This window comes from Cladophialophora immunda, assembly GCF_000835495.1.
Source record: "Cladophialophora immunda strain CBS 83496 unplaced genomic scaffold supercont1.6, whole genome shotgun sequence".
Taxonomy (NCBI): domain Eukaryota; kingdom Fungi; phylum Ascomycota; class Eurotiomycetes; order Chaetothyriales; family Herpotrichiellaceae; genus Cladophialophora; species Cladophialophora immunda.
This window is the reverse complement of record NW_015622546.1, coordinates 2,412,800-2,436,357: the sequence shown is the minus strand read 5'-3', so window position 1 is coordinate 2,436,357 and position 23,558 is coordinate 2,412,800. Positions and strand designations below refer to the sequence as shown.

Here is a 23,558-nt window from a genome sequence, read left to right as displayed (position 1 = left end):
CCTTTAGGAACAGGACAGAAGCTACCATAGGAGAAAGGTCATGTGCCAGAGAACGTGGAAAAGAGTTGTCGTCTTTGGCCCGCCTAGCTTTGCCATCAATCAATATGTGGTATGTTGGTCGCCCAAGTGTTCATATAGGCCTCAGGTTCCAAAAACCATAGGCTACGGAATGTTTCGACGGTGATATAAAGGCGGACCACCACATATATGACCGTCGCAGCCAACCCAACCCAATTAATGAGGGTTGTTGGATCTCTGCCTGCCGCAAAGGTTCCGTTATTACGTGCTTTCCACATGAGAAAGCCGTTGACAAGCATGACGAATGCAACCATAGTAGGTGGGATAACGACAGTAGTTACTGCAGAAATCCTCCACAAGAATCGTTCTATAACAGTGGGAAAATGGAAATTCCAAGCAGCACAGTGCAGAACTCTAAATATCATTGCGCCGAACAAGGATCCAAGTACCATTTTCGAAAAGAACCCACCGTCGCAGTGCAAGGCATTGTTTGGCATCCGGCAGGCTTTCCGGTAATATGGCCATGGGTCTGGTCCAGAAATCGCGAGGCGACTTAACTCTTGGGTGGAAGGGTACCGACGTGCATAGACATATGTGGGTGTTCGAACATCTTGCGGTTTATTCCAGAGCAGGATGTAAGTTGCGAAGGTACAAGCTGCAAAGGCAAGGACAACAATTTCAAGCTGCGATGGGGCGAGACCTCTGGCACCGCGCGCAACTAGTTGGACAAACAGCCATATGACCTGAGCAACAGCCAGACCTTTGACGAGAAAGTCGCCCTTGTTTCGGTCATCAACCTCGTCCTCGGATAGAGAGGGCAATCGATCTATGATCCCCATCTTTCTGGCAAGAAGTAGTTGACAAGCGTCCACGATCCAGACATTGCCTTGAAGTGCACCCAAATTCGCATACCAAGGAATGTATCGATCGAGCAATCTACGTTTCTCCCAGGTCGTAGGAAATATGTCCAGCTGCAAGTTATCGATAGCTGCGCTGACAAGATCGGCGTTGACGGCGTTTCGGGTCCACAGGCGAGGTTCCATCGCTCCTGGATCCACCCTTTGAGACTGAAAGAACGTATGAAGGCCGAAGGTTTGATCAATCTTGCGCGCTCGCAAATGGTCCGGTATCAGACCTAGAGACAAGTTCAAACCCTTCAGCTGATCCTTCCGGTAAAGTTGCTCCGGTTTCATTGTACACGTCGGAATTGGGGATGGACAGAGCCTCTCCTCAAGTACTTGCGCCGGAGACTGCGTCGTCTCAAGTGAGGTTTCCTCGATCGACTCCACCGCGCATTCGCGTTGGGGATTCGCACCTTTTGTACATTCGGGCACAACTTCAGCAGCGAGCGAGGCCGAAACCGGGCTCGGTGTCGCTGAATGCGATTCTTGAGCAGGGGATTCAACTGGTTCAAGCTCATATTGTTGGGTCCCAGTATGGCTAGGATCTTGTGGAACTCGATCTGTTCGTGACGAATTCGCAGATGGTGTTTCTGCATTGCTGTTATGGTGCAGCTGAGTCTCGCCGGGACTCGCGCCTTGGAATCGTTGCTGCTGCGATTGAAGGTTCACTGTTGAAGTAGGGCCCGCAAGTGGCAAAGCCGAATCAAGCGTTTCGATGGATTCTCCCTTGAATTCAAGTTGACTGTTAAAGACGATACCAATTCCACCAATGTTTGCGAGAAATGCATGAGCGACAGTCCAAGCCACGCCATCTTCCTTCGCGATTGGCTCACCCTCCACGAAGTGTCGTCTGGCGGAGCAATTATCGCTGTAAGCCTTCCCAAGAATGAACTCGGGCGCAAATAGCGTGATTGTCATCCACTTCAATTTGGTGCCAAATCTTTCCAGACGTCTTCGAAAGCCCTGTATCTTATTCTGAGGCGTCCACTGTTCTGGAACGTTGAGATGTAGGACTGTCCATGTGCACAAGACCAAGGTGCCAATGCAGTTCCAGAGAATCCCGAGTGTCCCTCGCGTATTAGGCGCTGTGACAAAGTTGAAATTTCCAGAAGGAACAGTGCAATTTGTGTGAAAAGTAGGCATTCTGGGGACGATGGCTCGATGCTGCTAAGCCTAGGGCTCATCAAACAATAGTGCCAGTAAGACAGTCATTTATATTGATGTTCTGAGTCTAACACTCGATGAAACTACTTCAGAACAGATAAGTTAAGGAAGATAACACGTTTTTCAAGTCGAATAAATCATAAGGCTGGAGGAGCTGCAGTTGTAGCAGCCAAGGAAAGGGCCTAATTCTTGTATTCTATTTTTAGAAAAGGCCAATGCGACGTGGAGGTGTCGGACCATCGTGCGCTGGCATGAGGCTGAATGTTCGGGGACTAGCGGATGAGGCGAAGTCAGGACGAGGCTGTGCATGTGTAAGGCTGTAGCAGCCTGATATCACTACAATTTGGACAAGAAATCGAACCGCGTCCTGCCTCAGGACTCTTGGCGGGAGGATTTCCCTGTACTGCAAACTCGGTCTCATCAAGGAAACTATACATACCTGATAAAGCCATGTCTGGCGCTGAATTGGGACTGGCAATCGTAGCGACAGTGGACCTATGTTTTAAGCGCGTTCTTCCACAAACCCCCAGTCAACCTTGAGTAAATACTAACCAGCCAACTTTTCTTTATCACAGATATGGCAAGGTTCTGGCCGAGACATGCGAGCGGTACCGGAACGCAGAGCAGGAACTCGACGAGCGCATCACCCGCCTCCAAGCCATCTGGCTCCGGACCCGGTCGCAGCTGGAATTTGTGCGCCGGCTCGCGCCCATCCTGGACGACGAACACCGCAACGTCCAAGAGGAGACGCCCCGGGTCTTTGCCAGCAAGTTGGACATCGCGAGCGCCAAACTCCGCTCGTACGTCAAGACGAAGAAAGCGAAGAATATGACACCGAGCCACGCCGCGGATAGGGAAGAAGAAGGGTGGGAAGTCGGGAATTTGAGATACGCGCTGTTGGGCAAGGGCCTGGACAAGGCCATCGATGAGCTGGAAGTCTGGCACAGGACGTTTGACCAGTCGTGGTACCTCATCATGAAGGCGGCGACGCCACAGATCGACGCTGAGTTGGACAACCTCAATCGTCACCATCAGCCGGGCCATGCCCGTGCGTCCATCTCCAGCGCGAGGTTGGTGAGAGCGGCCCTGAACGATCAAGCCGGGGCCACCACACCCATCTTCCTCCGCGCCGACGGTCTTGACTCGATCCAAGTATCCGCGATCCCTCTGTGCTCGGCCGAGTTTGGGCGGCGCGTGAATTCCACCAGCGACGTGATCCTGGACCACATCACGCTCCCCGTCGCCAGGGCCAACGCCCGCGCCTTCAAGAGGAGTATCCGCGATCTGGTGAGGAAACTCTCCCACGCGGATCCGCTAACGTTCGGGCTCCTGAACTGCAAAGGCGTTGTGGAACACGGCGACAGCACTACTCCCAGTAGTAATGCTGATGAGAACCAGAGTACCGTCTTCACAATGGTCTTCCGACTGCCCCGAGAATTCTCCTCGCCCCGGAGCCTCCGCAACTGGCTTCTGGACAGCGAGGCAACGCACTCTCTGTCGGCCCGGTTCAAGATGGCCGCCCAGCTGGCGCAGTCGATCGGGCACGTGCACACCTTTGGATTCGTGCATAAGAACATCCTGCCCGAAACCATATTGGTCATGGACACGCCCCTCTCGATGACCACCAGAACCACCGCACCGACGACCGTCCACGCTGTCTGCATGGTCGGGTTTGGAAACTTCCGCGACGCCGAGGGGAGCACGCTGCGTACGGGGACTGCCTGTGGGAGAAGAACATCTACCGCCACCCGCGGCGCCAGGGCCTGAGACCGCAGGACGAATATATCATGCAGCACGACATCTACAGCCTCGGGGTGTGCCTGCTTGAACTCGGCCTGCGCGAGTCCTTTGTCGTCTACACTGATCCGAACGGCGGCGGTGGCAGCGGCGGCAGTGGCGTTGGCATGCTCCCTTCACCCTCAGCGGCGCTCGGTCTGTCCAATGACAGCCTGCAGTCCCTGGACCCGGAGCTCATCAAGGACCGTCTGGTTTCCATGGCCCGCGAGGTGCTCCCCACGCGGATGGGCACCCGATACGCCGAGATTGTCGAGACGTGCTTGACGTGCCTCGACGACGACAACGTTGACTTTGGAGACGAGGACGAATTCACAGACGCCGACGGGATTCTGGTGGACGCAAGATACGTGGAAAAGGTGGTTCCCTCTTCCCCCGGCCTGCCCCAACTCCTGCGGATCGATCATCGTACATGCGCTGACATCCTTTTTAGGTTGTACTGGGGCTGAACAGGATCTGCGTCTGAATTTTAAAAATCAGCCACCGGGCTCTTATCCTACTTCGAGGCGCGTAATTTAGATTGGCACAGTTTCTTGCTAGGACGTCAGGGAAATGGAAAATTGCTGAGTGCTGAATAGTATACAGTATGAGTTACTTCTGACCTCACGAGGAAACAAGCCGGTCAAGCGTTAGTTGGCTCAAAACAAACAGGAATAACCCCCTCTCCTAGAAAGCTGGAGAGCACTATAGATTGTCAGGGGAAGTCAAGCAGTGAGCAATTATGAGGCAGAAATAAAAGATCCTCTTGGACCAGGAATTCTGGTTCTCCAAACTCCCCCTGGAATACGTCCTGCTCCTACTGTGCTGTCTCAAGACACATCGCTGTGCACGGCGGTCGTGCCTCGAAGCTCAGATCGTGCCACAACCCACTATATGTCTAAATAGTCGAGAAAGCCAGGGCTTATTGGCCGACTCTTTCCGTCTGCCACTATCTGGGAGGTTGACCGAGTAGTCGTTTTGCATTTGATGGCCTTTCACTCTTCCTTGCGGCACAGATGTTTGTTCGAGGAGTTCGTGGCAAATGCAGCATCTCTATATGACGAGTCGATAAAGCCCAGCAGTAATTTATGCGTCCACAGCTGCCGTGTGAATTGCACAGGTTGATCGGTGATTCTCATTTGGCGGGCCAAGTGCTCAAAATCTTGTATCAGGTTAGCATACGTGGACAATGTACCTATCACCATCCAACCCGAACACCTACTAATCGTGTAGTCAACCGGTTTACCACTTGAACACCTGTTCACATGTCTGCGCAGAGAGTTCAAGGTCTTGAAGTTTTTGCCGACTTCGACAAATTGGTAAGCGACTGAGTCCTCTATGTGACTGTGGGGGTAAACAAGGTCCGGCAGAATCTTTGAGGACTCCTCGACAACGTCGAAAACTTCGGGGCGGTGCTCAATAACGTCAAGAATATTGGAAAGATCATAAGACCATTCTGGGTTGTGCAGGACGGTGATTACCAAGATAGGCCTGTTAAGCTGATGGGATCTTGTAGCCTGTAATACTCGTCGCGGAAGGACTTCTTTTGGCAGCTCGCTAGCCAATGGTCCTGTCCATTCATAGACAAAAACCCTTGGAATCAACTCTTGGACTTGCTAGGCGTTGTGTATTTTGGTGGCTCTTATTGGCGAGTTCATGAATTGGACCTCAATTCCCTTGTCGTTGAATAGTGAGGTGGCGAAAGCGATATGAATGAGAACAAACTCGAGGTCGTCTAGGAGCTCTGTATTACCCGGGATCCACCTGTCGTCTACGTGCACAATAACGTCGTAAAGAGCCAGTTTCACAATGTCCGAAGCGATCGTCGGGCCTATGCGCCACCTTTGTGCCAGTACGGGAACTTGTCGCGTGGCTTTCTTAGCGATTTCCTCAATTCGTGGTGATCCATGTGGATAAAAGTCCCGCAACTGTCTTTCGCGGACACAAGCCAGAAGCAGCTTTCTATAGGTGCTGATATCTTGATCAAGTGGTGAACGCATACCACAATACTCATCGGCGAACCTTTTCCTCTCCCAAATCCATATCCACTTCCAGGCCTGAGCACCGGGCTGCTCTACCTGAATCCTGACGAAGCGATCTTGAGCTGTGGCGGTGCAACCCTGAGCGCCGCTTGGCAGCCCCTGAGGCGCATGTTCAGCGACCTGAGCAAGGCGGGATGGGCACCCCTAAAGGTTCCCAGTTTTTGGCGTTTCACATGCTCGGGACAGCCAAGTTCCGTAGGCTTGGCTCGCTTATTGTTGCTAGACGTAAGGGCCAACTTTAGGGCTAAGCTGCTGCCTAAAGGAGGCACACTTCTGCCTGGAGGAGGTAGGGACATCAGCAGTGAGCTACACCTTACTGTACTATCTGCGGCGGATATGCCTTGCCAGGATGGCACTCCGCTCTCAACCAGCGATCTGGAATCAGGGGTTGGGTGTGCCTTGCTCCAACGAAAGACTTGCGGCATATTTGTCTTTCGAAGATGTAGTCTCCTAGGCTACCATCCCTCCCCCAGCCTTACAGAGCCTTGTGAAGGCTCTCCGGTGTGTTGAAGTGGCGAAGCGTGATATCAACTTGCTCAGTGCGCTGTGTCTCTGCTCTCACTGCCTTGGCTTCTTTACGCCCTAAATACTTCGACTCTGTCACAGGCTACGCAGTGAAGATTAATGCTGCGTTTTGATGCTTTGACCAAGCTGATGCTGATAAACAACATCTATGATCTATCCTAGCCGAGCCAGGATTTCCGCCTTGATCCTGAGCTCTTCCGCACCGGAGTTGTCGTGGAAAACCTCATCCATCTGCTCCAGAGTCTTTCCCGCGGTCTCAGGCACCAAGAAGTACGCAAACAGCAGCGCCAGACCACAGAAGGCCGCGAAGAAGACGTACGTCCCGTACCCGATGCCCTGGATCATTGGCGGCACGCAGACGCCGATGATAAAGTTCGCGATCCAATTGACCGACGTCGCCAGGCCGACACCCCTGGAGCGGCGCGCGTTCGGGTACACCTCGGACGGCAGCGTCCATCCCACGGGCCCGTATGTCAGGCCGTACGAGAACATGTAAAAGTAGAAGACGGCGACGCCGAACCAGCCGATGGCTTTATGTTCGGGCCAGCTGTCGTTGAACTTGGCGACGAGCCCGGCCATGATGCAGTGCGGCACGCCCATCATGACGGCGCCCCAGATGGATAAGCGACGGCGTCCGACCTTGTCCATGGTGAAGAGCGTGATGGTCACGCCGATGATCTGGAAGATGTTGATCATGCCGGTCAGGATCTTGGCCTCGGAGATGTTCATGCCAATGGTCGCGAACAGAGTCGGGGCGTAGTACTGGAACGCGTTGATGCCCGAGAACTGCTGGAAGAACGGCATGCCGATCGCAATAACCGTGCGGCGCAGCCACCGCGGGCGGAACAGGTCCAGCCACTCCCAGACCTCGCGCATGACGTGACCTGCGCCGACGTGTTCGCGGCCGTGGATGACGTTCTGAAACTCGACCTCGGTTAGGATGCTCTTGTACTCGATCTGCACGCGTTCATCGTCCGGCGGGAGGCGGCGCAGCTGGCACAGCGCGTCCAGACAGTCGTCGTTGCGCGACACCATGGCCAGCCAGCGCGGGGAGTATGGGAAGAACATGATGCCGACGCCGACGAAGCCCGCAGGCACCATTTGGAGGAGAAAGGGCAGGCGGAAGCACCACGAGTTGGGAATGTCGTTGGTGCCGTACGTGATCCAGTACGCGACGATGGCGCCGATGACGATTGAGAACTGCTCCAACACCAGCAGGTTGCCGCGCAGGTTGGGCGGCGCGATCTCGGAGATGTACAAGGGCGCGCCCATGGCCAAGGTGCCGACGCCGATGCCGCCGATGGCGCGACCCGCCACGAGGGTGCCGTAATTGTGCGCAGCCGTCTGGATGATGGCGCCGATGAAGAAGAACATGACGGCCGTGACGATGGCCTTCTTGCGCGAGATGCTGTCGGCCAACCGTGGGAAGAACAGGCACCCGAAGAAGGCGCCGAGCTCGAGCATGCCCGTCATGAAGCCCACGTTGAAGCCCTGGTGAGGGTGTCCGGGCTCGGTCTCGGGGAACTGCCTGTGGAAGATTGGCATCGTCAGGATGAGCGAGATGACGCCCTGGTCTGTCGATGCTGAACTTAGCGCTGGGTGTCCGGCGAAATGAAAGGGGCAAACGCCTACCATAGCCGAAAGAGAAGCCGCCCATACTGGCCAGGAACGCCGCAGAAAAAACGTACGGCGATTTGATCAGCCCTTTTAAGCCGCTCTCGCCGTAGGACAGGTTCTCTTGGTTCCGAAGGACTTCGGAAGTCCGTCGCGCGACCTCATTCGTCTCACTGACCTGGCCGAGCAGCTCGACGTGACCTAGAGCGGTCTTGTCGGGGTCGTTGTTAATGGGGTCCATCGCCGCTTTGGGGACGAAGACAACAAGAAGAGAAACCTAGTATGCGACTAGTGGTGGAAAATTCGAGACGAAGAGGTGAGAAAACCACTTGGCCGGGGCGTGATGCAGACACCTCTGGGGGGGATCCGGGGCCTTCTTAAGTTCTAGAAGCCTGGAGCCCCAGATCACCAGTTGCTCCATCGTGACTCCAAAAGGAGTAAGAAACAACACTTTAAGGTCTACGATGGTGGTCTTACGGGAATGCGGATAGTGGTGCGAGTCAGTCGGCGATATAGTCGGACTTAGATGCCAACATTACCGACAGCCAGAAACGGCCGCTTGACAATATCTGCGGTCTCATTGGCCGAGACGTCACTAGAGCGGAGCGCTGGGTCCCCGGGTCGGTCTTCGGTGCATCCTCGAAAGTTTTTCGTCGCTATGTAACAGAGCGAGACCCCAAACGGGGCCGTGGTGGGTATAAGAGGCAGGATCCTCCCGCGAATTTCAGTACGAAAATGGTAACTTTTTGTGCTCGATAGTCTCTCCAGAAAATTGATCCTCCTTCCTGCAACATCGCTTCGACCAAGTCGGTTATTGAAGATAGAGTCCCCTTTCGAGGACCCGTACAACTTTATGGGGGTCAAGAGGAAGGTTGAGGATCCCACCAGGGCGAGAAGACGTTGGTGAGGTTGACAGATTATTTTGTGCCACGCGTTGGCTAAGAGCTAACGTGTGCGTCGTTCAGTGCCAGGTGTCAACAGAAGCATATAAGATGTAAGTGTGCGATGGCTCACCCAAACCCCGGATGGGTGCGGACCAGTCAATCGCTGGGACCCTCGTGGAAACCGCGGCTGACTCTCCCAAGGTGTCTATGAACCAGGGGACACTTATTGCAAACCTTGTACTGCGGCAGGGGAGTATTGTCTTATTCAGCATCGCTTTCAGCATGTTGAGCCCGGGCCGCGGCCTCGATCGAAGAAGCAGATTATCTCACCCCAGTCTGATGAAATCTCAAGAGGTGATAAGTTCCCATTGCCTGCTCGGCCAAGATCAACGTCAGCTTCAGCTCGCGGACCATCTGGGCGTGGTGAGGACAACCCAACCTCAAACATCTTCTTTGGTGCGGAAAGTGCCGTGGCTGGGCGACAGTCCGCCTCTCCGGAGGGCAACTTGAGACATCCTTTCTTCACAAACCCGCCTCATCATGTTGGCCCGCATACTGAGACGCCCGAGCGCGATATCACAGCCGATGCGCTGGGACCAGAAGAGCCTCGCTCAAGCTTCTTCTTTGATCCCTCAGCAACTACATCCGTCCCTGCCGTCGTGGCCGACAATAGCCGTCTAGACGTTGTTTCCACAGGCAGCGACGCCATGTTGTCCGCTCGAGACCGGGCAATCCTCCTTCGTCACTTCACTAGTGTAATGCACAAATGGGTACGTTTTGCTTCCCCCTTTGGCTGAGTGCTCCGGGAATGTGTAGACAATGTGAGCTAACCATGGCAATCGTTGCTTGCGTTAGTTTGACGTTTGTGACCCGGAGCAAAATTTCCGCCGCATCGTTCCCCAGAAAGCACAGCACTGCAAGGTGCTCATGAAAGCAGTATGCGCCCTGTCGGCGTGGCATTTGTGCCGCCAAGGCAAGTTTGACGAAGGGCAGTCAAACGCACTCTACCAGCAATGCCTCACAGATCTCATCGCCCTCACGGCTGATCCGCGGGTCGATGCCGACGATTCGGTCTTGGCTGCGGCTGTTCTGCTCCATGTTCTTGAAGAACTCCAAGGTACGACTGGAGTCTAGCAAACGCAACTGGTTTTCGAACTGACACCCCCTTCGAACAATCTCTTCGCCTAGAATCCAGAGGTCACATCACTGGCTTTCGTGGCTTTATTCGCCCCGAGGATCTGGAGCATGCTCCGACCAGCTCCTTCCGACTGGCTGCATACCGAGCAATGCTCAGGTCGGAGCTGCATGTCTCGTTCGTCAATCAACAACCTTTAACCCTGCCAGCGGAGGTATGCAACGTCGACCGCACTTTCGATCCGGCACCGGACGAGATATGGGCCTGGCGCATCATCATGCACTATCGAGATTGCCTGGCGTATTCCGTCGATCCGACACTGGGGGACAAGTATTTCCAATTGTGTCAATACCTTGATGCCTGGGCAGAAGCGAGACCTGGTTCCTTTCTGCCGATACTGGAGGAATCTCCGAGTATTGATGGCGGCATGCATCTTCCTGAGATTTGGTACATGAACGACTGCCATGGTAAGTGCTGCTTGTTCTAGAGATAGAACACCCCGGGAGTCCGCTGTATTCTCACTTCGCCAGTGATTGGCATGATTCACTTCTACCTTTGCCGTATCGTCCTAGCCGTCAACAACCCCAGAAGTCCAACGATTGGATTGAGACGGCGGTCAGCGATAGAGAAGACCGATGTTAGTCTCTGAGCGCTTCGAGCATTGATCGAGTCAAGACACTCGGACTAACTAGAATCGCCAGACTGAGGTCAGAGACTGCGTCCTAAGGATATGTGGAATTGCCACATCAAACGAATCTTTGCCTTCTGGTCTGATCGCGGCGAGTATGATTATTACCATGTGTATGTATCTCCTCGTCTAGCTACCCCGACCACATTGACAGCTTGCATAGGTGCCGAAAGATTCACCGACCTTGCAACGCAGTCGGCACTCGAGCATGTCTTGGTGCTGACACGCGAGTTGCATGCCTGGCCAACTGAGGCTGCGCAGTCGTACGTTCGATGCGTCTGGTACGGGCAACATTAGATAGACTCCAATATCTAATACAAGGCAGATCTTATACTCCCCTTGGTAAGCTGGGCTTCTAGAACTGAGCCGAACTCCGGCGTCAGTTTCAGACCCAGCATATGAGGCAGACTTCAGCAAATGTTTTCTGCCACAAACATACCGTTCTAGCTTGTTGCTGCACCCATGAAAGTCTCGCGATTTTGTTCACCATGAGCGGACTGGACAAGCGAAGAGGCACTTACTACCAGGTTGCGGCAGTCCAGCAATTGTCGAAAGCAGAATCTCGGACGGCGATGCCTCCCTGGGCAGGATAGCTAACCAAGGTAGGAAATATTCAAGATATCGCTCCGTTGCAGAAACCGAAACCCAAGCTGCCCCGTCACACTAAACCAATACTGGCAAATTTCGAGAAAATTCAGAAAAAAGGTCCAGGTGGCGAACAGTGTCAAGCTTGTAGCCGTTCACATGGTCGAATACCTCGCGGAGATGCTATGGTCATCGCGAATCATCGTGATACGACAGGCGAAAGTGGAATCTACGATATTTTCAGTAGCCGGGACCCCAAACACAAAGTGTGCTCTAGCTCGCGCATCACTGGCAGCAAAAGCACTTGTATATCGGCGTGCTGTCAACTTAACCTGTGAATGCTTGCAATTGAAGGCAAGCTGATTATTTGTCAAGAATTCGACACAGCTCATATTTCTCTTCCTCTCCTATCCCCTCTCTTCCCACTACCTTTGTTTGATCGTGTCATTTCCTGCAAAGCCACAACACTTCTTTCCCAGTTCCTGCCTACATTAGGCGTCGATTCCGATACGAGTCTCTCGATATACATCTTTCTTTCCATTTCCAATCCCCCGATATGGGCGCCTCGAAACTGCAGGTCGCCATCGTCGGCCTCGGCCGCATGGGAGCGCGGCACGCGACGCACTTCCACCACCTGACGCCCCGGGCCAACCTGGTCGCGGCCTGCTCGCCGGAGCCCAAAGAGCTGGAATGGGCGGCGCAGAACCTGGAGGGAGTGCGTTTATATGCCGACTACGACGAGATGCTGGACAAAGAAGGCAGCGCCCTCCAGGCTGTCGTCGTCGCGTCTGCCACCGCGGTACACGCCGAACAAAGCATCAAGGCAATCTCTAGAGGTCTGCATGTGTTGTGCGAGAAGCCTTTGAGCACGGACGTCGTTACGGTGAGTGCCCCGAAAGGTTCAATCCTTGACTCTCCCTTAGCATATTGGAAAAGCCATGTTAAAAGCAGCAAAGACTGACGAGTAGTACGGCCTCACGCAGTCTCAAGCTGTCGTAGACGCTTACCGACTGTCACAAGTCACCTATCCACAGCAGAAAGTCGTCTGCGGCTTCTCTCGACGGTTTGATGCCTCGTATCGTGACGCCCACCGAAAAATGACCTCGGGAATGCTGGGACGAGCTTGTGTCCTGCGGTCGCAGACCTGCGACATGTTTGACCCGTCGGGGTTCTTCGTCGAGTATGCGCAGTTTTCCGGGGGTATTTTTGTCGATTGCTCCATCCACGACATCGATTTAAGCCTGTGGTTCTTTGGGGAAACTGCGGTCGTCAAATCAGTCACTGCCATTGGGATCACAGCCCTGTCGCAGGAGCTAAATAAATATCACGACCGTGACAACGCGCTTGGGGTGGTGGAGTTCTATGGTGGCAAGATTGCACAGCTCTTTTGCAGCAGAATGATGGCGGCCGGCCAGGAAGATAGTAAGAGGATCCCCCGATCCAATAGGGCCTAAGATGGTGTTTGCTAACGACATACCCCAAAGCAACCGAGATCACAGGGACCAGGGGCAAAGTTTCCGTCAACGTCCAACCCAGCTTAAACCTAGTCAACATTCACGAAGCAGGAGGCGTCCGAAGAGAAGTCCAGCCCGACTACTACTCTCGTTTCAGGGACGCCTTCATCACCGAGGCCAACGAGTTTACGGCCTGTTGCTTGGACGATACCGAGCCTCCCTTCAAGTTGGAGGGGGCAGTAAACGCGTTGAAGATCGCCCAGGCTCTACAGGAGAGCTTGATAACTGGCAAAAAGATCAACTTCGATATGGTTGGTCAGAGGCAGGTAGAAGGAGTGCAGGAGCATGCTATCAGCGCGAGGCTATGAACGGTGCGCGTGTGATGGCACATGATCAGACGGTGCTGACTGACAACACAGCGTATTTCATCATCCGGTGTTCCTAAATTATGGGTTTCGCCAATGCGCCATGTTCACCGTGGTTATACAGCCTTATAAGTAGAATACACCAAATCTATGTCAACATCAGCGTGCAGCCATAAGGGTTAGCCATCTCAAATTCGTGCCTGGTCTCGATTGGTAGCCAACTCTGTTCCTGTGTTTCGTGCAAATGAGCCCAAGGGCCGCGTCTCTGAACGAAAATCTTACAACGCTTGGAAATTGCGAGTCTGGAAGGCTGGACAAGTTCAGGATCCATCTGATATCAGTGAATTTAGGCCTGGAAATAGATATGGACTTGGGAGAGGTCAAAATTCGCCGCTGAGTATATTGGTGTACACGCCCTCCTATGCGGCCGCGATGAACGCGAGGTCATTACTGAGCCAGCTCTCTACCACTAACGGCAGCTGATCCTCGCTCCAGCGGGTAGCGCCTTAGTCAGAGGCCACAGCTATGCTAACGATCGGCCGCGTGGTTCGCGTTAGGACGTCCGTCCTCCACCCACGCCGCTGCGTGCTTGGGCTAATCTAACCACATTATGCCGGAAGGCGTCCTCGCCCGTGACTTGCCATATTGACTGCTAAGGTGGTGCCATGCGCGGCTCCAGGCGATTGTTGTTCTGGATGGATGCTACTTTGGCCGTGCTTCCTGCGTCTCAGATGAACAGTATGCATCGTGGGTAGATTTTAGAGCAGGCTATAAAATCTGCCAAAGACGTTTTGGCTGTACAGCCGTGGCTGCTATTTCGTAGCGAAGAAGAGTTGGCAGTTGGCTGTCTTACTGCCATGTCTCTGTCTATCATAAACTGCCAGTCGGCGTGCCTGCAAGCACGCGCTGGATGCACTGCGCTGCCTGCACTCCTGAACTGCCATCGCTATTGGGTGACACTGCAGCATCCCAAGAGTAGGATACGTGTCAAATGCGCTGTAGTGCCTGGGCGGCGGAGTAGGCGACCACAAGCACGGCCAGCGTTTGTGCCGCAGCTGTAGAATGGGCTCGCAGCTACCGGCCTGCCACGGCAGGAGCGCGAACGTGACTGGCGTGGGTCTTATCCTGCCTTGTCGAACTTCAGGTCCGAGGGTGACGACCTGATGGTGCCGCTTTCGTTGGCGCTTGATAAGCCTGATGATATCCTCAGTGCAAGATCCGGTCGCCAGCCAGGCAATGACGTGAACAGCTTTTGAAGATCGACCTCGATGAAATAGATCCCATCGACGCCGAGCTAACTCTGCCATTGCGCCGTGAGAGCGCCTTGACTGTTAGGTATCGTGAGTGTCACCAGGCTGGCTTCGCGGCTCAATGCCAGCCTGTGGGTGGAACAAGGTTTAGGAAGCAGCCTGCCAGTTAATATTCGGTCTTAGCGCTCAGCCAGGGTGCTGGAAAGGCGTAATCTGTTGGAATCATGAAGCTGCCATCTTGTTTGTGGGATTGCAACTGATAAAGGGGTTCTTGACTAGGTTTTGGATACTGTATATTCTTCTATAAGCGCTCCTTTCAATGACGTAGATAAGGCACTATTTATAGGCTGGTGTGTCTGCTCACCGCCCAAGATATAGACCATTTTGCGCCGCTATCCAGTCTCTAATTGGGCCTCAGGTTGACCCCTGTGTTGACCAAGGAGCCAAGAGGCTCTGCCTCACGAAGGGCGCTAAAAGGGTTATCCTTCCCCTAGGGTTAGTGGGTCTGCCAGGCACCATTGGCCCTGAGGTGCCGCAGTCCTTATGCGGCTGGGGTTGTGACAGGTGAGTACACAAGAGAAGGGGAGGACCATGTGATAGGATATATACAGCGCGTGGATCATCACCTAGGGAAAGCCTTGCCAAAGTGAAGGCAATATAGGAGACGCGACTTATCCTGCACGACCACCTTGGACGGAGAGATGCATCTACTGTCTTTGCAAGGGGACCAGTTTCGGACCCTGGGTGCCCAAGTATGGACCTCTGTTGGCGGTCATGTGATGTTTCCATCTTCTTGGAGAGATACATACACAGCATAGGGTGAGTAGCTAATGGCAGCAGGGGTCTAGAAACGGGACTGAGTGAAGATGATGGAGGGGGCGATGAGACTCAGCAAGCGGTCCGATCAGCCTGAGCACTTGGCTCCGAAGCTGAGCCGAAGTTGAGTCGAGTCATGTAAAGCCTAAGTAGAGCGGCAAGCCCAGCTCCCAATTGGGTGCCAAGGGCATGTGCAGATTTGCCGCTGAATACCATGGGCAATGAGACGAAGCCCTGTCCGGAGATGCTTATATTTTGAGAACACAACACCGCAGTCGAAGGGAAGGACTGAGTTGCTTCCGTAGCGTAGGAGGCAAACATGGCCAAGTTCTGGAACACAGGTTGCTTGGTCGTCAGCTGGAAAGTGATCTCGCCCAGAGACCACATGTCGGCAGCAAATGGGGTTCCAGGTCTAGTGAAGCCATGTAAATCAGGCGCAATGAAGCCCATGGTTCCCTTAAGAAGCATCGAATTTGCAGTTTCACCTTCAAGGCGTTTACTGATTCCAAAGTCTCCGATTTTGACCTACCATGGGCGAGGAGGACATGATTTGATTAGGATATTCTGTCTCCGTAGTCAGATGATGAGCTTGGTAGTAATGGGAGTAACTACCCCAGATTTCAAGTCCCGGTGAGCAAACCGATTTTCATGCATATGGGAAAGCCCTTCCAGGATTTGGTACGTTATATCACCTGCAGCTTCCTCGCCCAGCGGAGACGCTTTGGACAGGTACTGATGTAGATCACCGTCCGGAAGATATTCCATTGTGATGAACAGCGACTCTTCGGTCCTGTACCATCCAAACGACTTAATAAAGCAATGGACGTACTCTCAAGATATCAGCAAACAGATGCTGACAATTGATCCCATTCCACACTCACCTTCTCATGGGAGAATTTAGCGATTGCCTGCAACTCTCGACTGTAATCAATCCGCTCGGCATTCCTAGATGGCTTTATCGAAAGCTGTTTCACAGCGCGCATTTGGACATCTCGATGGCCTTGCACGCACTTCTCAAGCCAGACACCTCCGTAGGCACCATTTCGAATATGAGATTCTCGATGCCAATACTCTTTCCTTATCACTCTCCTTTCGGAAATGGCACAAATCTCTCGATATGTATGCACCGTAAATGATGACTCAAACTGTGTCTCAAGTTTCGAATCCAGGATCAGATCCGACTGTCTGTCCATCGCAACCGACCATGAATAAGGCTGAAAACCGTAGCTGCCCGTTGCAAGGCCGGTTCGTGAGATATAGCGAGAGAAATCAGGTGTTGGCACCGAATGTAAGAATCTGTACAAAATCAAAAACCGATCTCTAACTTCAGAAGTGCTACAGTGCCTCTTTCCAGAACAAAGCTTTCAGCGGGGTACGAAAGTGAGGCTGGGATCGCAACTCCAGGAATGCCTACAGTAGGCAGGTCCGGGGCTAAGCCACTTTGAGCCTGTAGAAGTGTGTCGCTGTGCCATTAGTGGAATTGGCGAGGCTGAATCAACGTCGCCCACGTGCTCGGCTAGCGCCGTCACCTGACTGTCCATGCCAAGCTCTCCAGCCTTGCGCCAAGGCCCATCTGTCCTCGCCTTGTTTTACTGTGGACTGGCTCCCTACAATCCCCTTCAATCACCTGAAACTCCCCATTTCAGCACCGTCACCAATCCGAATCAGAGCTTCCTTGCCGCCTGATTGAAGGTCATCTCTTCCTTTCCTAGTCTTGAAAGTCGGTGCATCGCACGCATCGCATTTCTGTTCGCAGATTTGCTGTGCCATGATGACCTAGCGATCTACGCATGCTTTGAATATGTTCTTGCTCAACACTCGTGTGTTGCGCGTGGCGCTATGGCTCGTTTCAGACCTCGTCTTGCTACGAATCATGGATCTGTCTCGCCTGGTGCTCTGCCCTTACATTGTGTTCCGTGTATCTGGCACACTTCCAAAACGTGTCGCCCCCCGTTCCAGGTAAGGCCACCCTGTACGAGGTACTAAACGCGTGCATTAGAACTTCTTGCGCCGCTAAATCAAATTACGTCCACTTTGAAGAGCGACGGCCTGGCGGTGTCCACATCTCCAGACTAGACTTACAAAATTGGGACCCGCTCTTGCATGATCGTGCCTCCATCTCGCGGTCGCATGTCATTCCTCTCACCAGGACCACTTTTGCTGAAGTTCGTTGCGCTTTTTGCCGAAGAGCATCTATGGCCTCGCCAGTGTCTGCCGAAGCTCGCTCGCCTACCGAAGACCACTCATCCTACAGCGACAAGCAGGTTGCGTCGAGCATCGACCATGGTATAGAGGCCGTGACGCAGCCACAGCCCTTTCCGGACGCCTATGCATATGCCAACCCTAACAATACCAATAACGACAGTTCCAATGGCGGCAGTGGAGGTGGAGGTCTCGAAGCGGTTCATCACCTCCTAACAGAAGATCAAGAGAACCCTGCCTGGCAAAAGGAAAAGTCACAACGAAAGATCTGTGGTCTCAGCAGTAGGGCTTTCATAATCGTGGTTGGGGTAGCCACGGCTTTGCTAGTCGCCGCCATCATCGGAGGAAGTATAGGCGGCGTACTTGCAAACAAAAACAACTCAGGAAGCGCAAAGGCCGAGTTAGCGAACGTGAGTTTGGCTGCTTTCACACTGTATTCGTGCTCCTTTTGACACTGTGTTTTGAAGACTAGCACCACGTCTCCCGCTGCTGCACTCTCAACAGAAGTAGCAACCACCTCAGCATCAGCTATTACAGTCACGTCCGAGCCTGCCACTCCCACGAATGTCCCACCCGCTTCCTTATCCACGAGTGCAACCACGTCATCCTCACCGTTGTACACGACCACTATGACAACCACAACCACAACCAGCACCTCCACAGCCCCTACCTCCACTGCCACGACCTCAACCTCCGGCGAAGGAAGCTACAACTGCCCCGCAGATAATAACACAAACTATGTGTCCCCTTTGCTCAGCACCGAAACCTGGACTGTTCTCTGCGACACAGATTGGCCAAGTGGCGTCGACGCCATGAACGGTGGAGCTGTGGTCGACCTCACTGCCGTCATTGCGTACAGCATTGATGCTTGCATCGATCAATGCGCTGCATACAACGTCGCTGGCGGAGATTGTGAGGCGGTCGTCTATGGCGCCAACATTACCCTTGCACTGAGTAGGGGTGGTATCCAGGGGAACTGCTTTTTGAAAAGTGACCGGGGAGCAAAGAACACTGTTGACAATAGTGGCCAGGTAGAGGCGGCGTATCTCTCCGCTGCCAGCTGAGATGGGAAGAGGGAGCAACTTCGATTCTGATGAAAAGATACTTGAAAGCGAGGGTGCCTTCAGAAAAGATCTCGAAGCTGAAAGCTTTGATCTGAGGATGCCACCAGAAGAGAACACCAGGCCACCATGGAGGGTGTCTTTAACCACTGGGGCCCGAGCTGCCTAACCGGCGACTTCTCATTGAACCACCTCAAGAGTCCGTGCACGGTCCAGAAGGGTTCCGTTCACCGGCTTGCAGAACCGAGACTAACGCAGCTATTGCACGCGCACTTTCGTCAGCGCGGTCTGCCTGTATTGGCATGACGAATACAAGATCGACAGCATTAGGTTCGACATTACGCAAGAATGTCTTCATTCAGGGAGACTCTCAGGGGCCCCGCCGGATCTACTCAAGAGCACCAGCGGAGTGGTGGCCAGTTAGGGCCCGCGGAACTTCTCACTGGCCCTGAGGCATCTTTGCGAGGATGCTGCTTATGTCGTCCGCAATACGGCGGTCACTAGCTACTAGGACAGTGGCCTCTTCAGCAGATGTTTCCAACGACTGTGGGATTGGCGCCTTCCAAGTGACTACCTGAATATCTTGGACAACGCTAGATTCGTGACCGACGAGGCCAAGAGAACCACATCGTGTCTCAGCAGTCACGACCACTCGATTGTTGCGTATGAGGCGGGCGAGCAGGCTTTGGAGTCAACCCAACTCATGGATGGGGAGATTCCGCGGATGGGAGTAATGGGCCACAACATTTCTACGCCGGGCTGGTTTCACTGATCACGCCCAGAACATCAAGGAACATTCCAGTTGAGCGGGGAGTTGATCGATCTCCTTCCCGGGAAATAAGATCACTATTACAAACCAGATTCTACGGCGGCACTCGAGTCGAATTGGAGATGTATTTTCTACAAGAAGGTGGCTTATGGGAGATTTGGCCCCCATCTCTAGTCCGTATTCAAGAGTGTTGAGGGACTGGATGGGAGATGCAGTATACCAATGAGTTGGCAATGCCCAATGTGAGGGAAACCTGCAGACGCCGCACCCCGTTTCGGACAGAGGGTTATGCTGCCCTGTGCTCACCCCGGCCTCGCGCGAGTTGGGGTGAGTCGGGTGCGCGCTCAGCCGGGTCTCACCGGTCGTCCATCCAAGTTCCTTACTACAACCTTCTATCCCCTCAATTGCTCAAAAGCAGCGCTGTAGGTTCGACGCTTTAAGGCTGGTGCTGATAGGATCGCGACGCGTTGCGAGTCGCATTCTACAAAGTGGACAGAAGATATATTGATAAACAACCCCTCTCTCTCTCGCTACTTTCGTAGCTTTCCCGTCTCCCATCCCAAGTTCCTTACTACAACCCTCTATCCCCTCGCGGGGTCCCACCTAACCGGCTCAACAACTTAATCACTAGGAGCCATCCAGGAAGCTGATTTGTTCCTGGCATTAGGTGCTCGATTCGACAACCGTGTAACGGGCAACATTTCTCGACTCGCACCTAAGGCCAGATTAGCCGCTTTGACAGGTCGTGGTGGGATTGTTCATTTTGATATTACCCCGAAAAACATCGACAAGGTTGTCGCAACTACCGAGACGGTTCAAGGTGACTGTGCTGAACAACTTTTCAAGCTCACTGATCTGGTTCAGCCTGTGGCTACCAGAACGCAATGGCTCAACAAGATCAAAGAATGGAAACTAAAGTACCTTCTTGGCGCATACAATCAAACACCCACAACTCCAGAGCCTGGACTCATTCGTGCTCAAGCAGTCAGTGAAGAGTTGAGCGACCTGACCGATCATGTGAAAGACCGGACGATTATCTCGACCGGTGTAGGGCAACATCAGATGTGGACCGCTCAGCACTATCGGTGGCGGTATCCTCGTACCATGTTAACGTCTGGTGGTCTAGGAACGATGGGTTTTGGCCTGCCTGCCGCGCTCAGGGCCAAGCTCACGCGTGCTGATGACCTTGTTATTGATATCGATGGTGATGCGTCTTTCAACATGACGATTGCAGAGCTCGCCACAGCCGCGCAATACAACATTGGAGTCAAGGTACTGCTTTTTAACAACGAACAAATGGAAATGATTTCAGACTTACAACGTCTGTACTACCAGGAAAGATTTTCCCAAAACCGCCAGAGCAACCCCGATTTTGTCAAAGCTTCAGCAGCGTATAATGTCCAGGCCGATAGATGGGTAAATCCTGTCGAGGTTACGAGTAAGCTGCGTTGGCTCCTGCAGTGGGATGGTCCGGCTCTTCTGGAAGTGATCACCGAGCAAACCAGCCCGGTCTGGCCTGTAGTACCCGGTGGGAAGGGTTTACATGAGTTCATAACATACGGGCGGGAGCCTGACCGATAAAAGACAGTCGACACAGATTCTACTCGGCCACCAAGGGTGGCATCCTTGGGCTTAGCAAGACCGACGCTCTTGATTATGGTCTAGACAGGACTAGAGTCATCTGTGTTGCACCGGGAAACACTGTGACGCAGATGTCCCAGCTGTTATGGGCGAAGACAATATAAAGGCTAATGCACGAGCAAATCCGTTACGAATGAACGCTATGCCAGAAGACATTGTCAATGCTATTGTGCGGCTTTCTTCGCCATGGCAGGTTACATTACTGGCATACAAATGCTAGTAGATGGGGGTCAAGACATGTTTGTTTACAGGTCATGCCCACGGATGAGAACCGGGACTTGTTCTATGACCATCTTTGACCACTCCGGCCCGGAGACGGATGGTTCGCCACGCTACGTCTGCCTGCACGTGACCTAAATACTTGGGTATAGCTTTGGTATTTCTTAACAGCCATGCGCCATGGAATCTAGGTCTACAGTCTCGACGTTGCTTCCACAATCAAGTTTTCGTCTTTTGCGAAACGGTAGTAGTAAGCAAGACTCTGAGGATTGAGCAGCGTCCCAGAAGGTTCGATCACTCTGCCGCTCACAATCTGCTTGACAGGCAGCTCCACCTTTTTCAGATTCACAGTTGTCTGCATCAGGTTTTAGCACAGGGTCCGAGCGATGTTGAGGTGACCTACCGGGATCTCGGGTGTCTCGAAGACATATTTGGGGACGTGGCGGGGGCTATATTCCTTTCTGATCGCCTCCTTGACTGCTCTGACTAGCGACAGGGTGAAGCGATTGCCAGGTTTCATCAACAAGAAGAGCATTACTCTCTCGTCATGGTCTTGTGGCCGTCGTTGCCCGACGCAGATAGAATCAGCAACAACGTCTGAGAACTTGGCCTCGATCACGGAATAAATTTCCGAGCTTCCAAATCTTACGCCGCTGGGGTTCAGCACTCCGTCGGCGCGCCCTAGGAACATGATCTGCCTCGTCGTCGGAATGATCATGATAAAGTCCCCGTGCGTCCAGCAGTTGTCGTACTTCTCGAAATAGCTGGCGAAATATCGCTGAGCACCATCTTCCCCCCAAAACGTGATGGGCATCGTAGGAAACGCTTTCGTACACACCAACTCGCCAGGTACCCCATCTTCGATGGGGATACCCTGCACGCCCCTGCCTCCTTCAATAGTAGAGTCAAATACAGAAACGGCTATACCTAGCGATGTCGACTGACAGCCACCGGTATATATCGGCAACATGGGATTTGAACATCCGAAGCAGCCGCCCACATCAGTTCCTCCCGAGATGTTGTCGAGCTGAATGGACGGTGGAAATGCCACATCGTAGACCCATTCGAACAAGGCGTCCGACAATACCATCCCAGTACTCGTGATCACTCTCAGACTGTCGAGGTTCGCCTCGCGCTTTGGTATGACGTTGTTAATCTGTAGAGTATGAAGGTATCGGGGGCTGATACCCAAGTGTGTGACCTTTTCTTGCCCAGCCAGGCGGAGGAAGTTCGTGATGTTCGGCACAAAAGGGTTGCCGTCGTACATTATCATTCGGCACCCAGTCAGAAGCGCTTGGACAGAGCTGAGGTACATTATCCATCCCGTTGTGGTATATTGTAGTTGACAAGAGTTATCGTCCATTTGTCGATGTAGATTATATTCCTTGTAACCATTGAGGATAATGCCTCCGACTCCATGAACAATGCACTTTGGCTGGCCTGTTGTTCCTGACGAGTAGACAATGAGGAAAGGGTCTGAGAAATCCAGTGGCTCAAACTCAAGCTGCGACGAGGTGGCTGCTGATAAAAATTGACCCCAGGTCGAGCAATGTGGGACTGACGACACATCGGCTGGTGAATCCCACCATCGCACCTGAGAAACCACTCCTTGGAACTCATCAACGCCGTTCATACCGTTGACAATGTTGGTCATCTTCTCTCGTAAGTCGATCTTCTTCCCATTATAGAGTGCTGAATCGTCCATGAAGAGCAGCTTTGGTTTGATCTGTGTCAGCCTGTCCAGAATCCCTTTCACACCCATATCCGTACTGGAACTGGAAAAGATCCCCCCTAAAGCCGTGACAGCCAGGAAGACCGTGAGGGTGTCGAGTGAAGTGCTTGCAACCACGGCAACACGATCGCCTTTTTGGATGCCATGTGCCTTCATTGCTTGTTCCAAGCGACCAACTCGGCTCCTTAGTTCTCCCCACGAGATCTGTCGAATGGGCTCCAAAAAACAACCTTCGCGCACCTCGGTGCAGGCTGTCTTGTCATTTTCTTTCCCCGGGCTCACACACGGCTTTCCCTGAGCATTGCCACGGAAGAGAATGTTTTCTGCAAAGTTCAATTTGACGCCTGGGAACCACTTTGGGATGCTGTCTATCCTCGCATCCTCGTCAACGACACGCTGTGGAACCGTGCCGCTGTACACAAGGGGGAAGTACTCGAAACAGTACCGCCAGAAGTCTGAACGATGGTCACAGGAGTATTGGTGTAGAGTCTCAAAGCTCTGCAAAATTTGTGAGCGAAAATAGTCTGCATTACGAAAGCTCGATCGGACCGTACTGGAAAGTCAACCCCCGTAGCCTTCTCGATGCTTTTCCAAAACTTCCACATCTGAGTGGACTTCGGGTCATAGTGCTCCCAGAGCTTCCTGGGCAGAGCATTCTCGGGTGCCATGCTGCAACCAACTCACGCCGAAACGCGATCCTGGACCAGCAGTAAACATTA

The 23,558-nt window shown here is 53.1% G+C and overlaps 10 protein-coding genes across 10 annotated transcripts; 6 read left to right on the top strand and 4 right to left on the bottom strand.

The window, feature by feature from the left end:
• Positions 1 to 42: 42 nt before the first annotated feature.
• PV07_10384 (uncharacterized protein) lies at positions 43 to 2,207 on the bottom strand. The gene has a single exon (XM_016397707.1). The coding sequence runs from the start codon at positions 2,061 to 2,063 to the stop codon at positions 96 to 98; it is 1,968 nt and encodes a 655-aa protein (XP_016244898.1). The 5' UTR covers positions 2,064 to 2,207; the 3' UTR covers positions 43 to 95.
• A 705-nt stretch (positions 2,208 to 2,912) lies between these two features.
• Positions 2,913 to 3,851, top strand: PV07_10383 (uncharacterized protein; the record flags this gene model as incomplete). The annotated part of the gene is made up of 1 exon (XM_016397706.1): positions 2,913 to 3,851. The coding sequence occupies one exon, from the start codon at positions 2,913 to 2,915 to the stop codon at positions 3,849 to 3,851; it is 939 nt and encodes a 312-aa protein (XP_016244897.1).
• Positions 3,852 to 3,871: 20 nt separating this feature from the next.
• On the top strand, positions 3,872 to 4,327 carry PV07_10382 (uncharacterized protein; the record flags this gene model as incomplete). The annotated part of the gene is made up of 1 exon (XM_016397705.1): positions 3,872 to 4,327. One exon carries the CDS (start codon positions 3,872 to 3,874, stop codon positions 4,325 to 4,327), a length of 456 nt encoding a protein of 151 aa, XP_016244896.1.
• A 407-nt stretch (positions 4,328 to 4,734) lies between these two features.
• PV07_10381 (uncharacterized protein) lies at positions 4,735 to 5,857 on the bottom strand (the record flags this gene model as incomplete). Its single annotated transcript, XM_016397704.1, has 3 exons — positions 4,735 to 5,019; positions 5,080 to 5,414; positions 5,583 to 5,857. The coding sequence occupies 3 exons, from the start codon at positions 5,855 to 5,857 to the stop codon at positions 4,853 to 4,855; spliced, it is 777 nt and encodes a 258-aa protein (XP_016244895.1). The 3' UTR covers positions 4,735 to 4,852.
• A 438-nt stretch (positions 5,858 to 6,295) lies between these two features.
• Positions 6,296 to 8,279, bottom strand: PV07_10380 (uncharacterized protein; the record flags this gene model as incomplete). Its single annotated transcript, XM_016397703.1, has 2 exons — positions 6,296 to 7,998; positions 8,057 to 8,279. The coding sequence occupies 2 exons, from the start codon at positions 8,277 to 8,279 to the stop codon at positions 6,578 to 6,580; spliced, it is 1,644 nt and encodes a 547-aa protein (XP_016244894.1). The 3' UTR covers positions 6,296 to 6,577.
• A 1,570-nt stretch (positions 8,280 to 9,849) lies between these two features.
• PV07_10379 (uncharacterized protein) lies at positions 9,850 to 11,042 on the top strand (the record flags this gene model as incomplete). Its single annotated transcript, XM_016397702.1, has 5 exons — positions 9,850 to 10,039; positions 10,111 to 10,524; positions 10,588 to 10,694; positions 10,759 to 10,858; positions 10,909 to 11,042. The coding sequence occupies 5 exons, from the start codon at positions 9,850 to 9,852 to the stop codon at positions 11,040 to 11,042; spliced, it is 945 nt and encodes a 314-aa protein (XP_016244893.1).
• Positions 11,043 to 11,886: 844 nt separating this feature from the next.
• Positions 11,887 to 13,152, top strand: PV07_10378 (uncharacterized protein; the record flags this gene model as incomplete). Its single annotated transcript, XM_016397701.1, has 3 exons — positions 11,887 to 12,213; positions 12,314 to 12,752; positions 12,815 to 13,152. 3 exons carry the CDS (start codon positions 11,887 to 11,889, stop codon positions 13,150 to 13,152), a joined length of 1,104 nt encoding a protein of 367 aa, XP_016244892.1.
• Positions 13,153 to 15,287: 2,135 nt separating this feature from the next.
• Positions 15,288 to 16,408, bottom strand: PV07_10377 (uncharacterized protein; the record flags this gene model as incomplete). The annotated part of the gene is made up of 4 exons (XM_016397700.1): positions 15,288 to 15,671; positions 15,745 to 15,779; positions 15,908 to 16,022; positions 16,097 to 16,408. The coding sequence occupies 4 exons, from the start codon at positions 16,406 to 16,408 to the stop codon at positions 15,288 to 15,290; spliced, it is 846 nt and encodes a 281-aa protein (XP_016244891.1).
• Positions 16,409 to 17,365: 957 nt separating this feature from the next.
• On the top strand, positions 17,366 to 19,760 carry PV07_10376 (uncharacterized protein). The gene is made up of 2 exons (XM_016397699.1): positions 17,366 to 17,827; positions 17,885 to 19,760. The coding sequence occupies exons 1-2, from the start codon at positions 17,411 to 17,413 to the stop codon at positions 18,479 to 18,481; spliced, it is 1,014 nt and encodes a 337-aa protein (XP_016244890.1). The 5' UTR covers positions 17,366 to 17,410; the 3' UTR covers positions 18,482 to 19,760.
• Positions 19,761 to 20,378: 618 nt separating this feature from the next.
• Positions 20,379 to 20,828, top strand: PV07_10375 (uncharacterized protein; the record flags this gene model as incomplete). Its single annotated transcript, XM_016397698.1, has 1 exon — positions 20,379 to 20,828. The coding sequence occupies one exon, from the start codon at positions 20,379 to 20,381 to the stop codon at positions 20,826 to 20,828; it is 450 nt and encodes a 149-aa protein (XP_016244889.1).
• Positions 20,829 to 23,558: the final 2,730 nt, after the last annotated feature.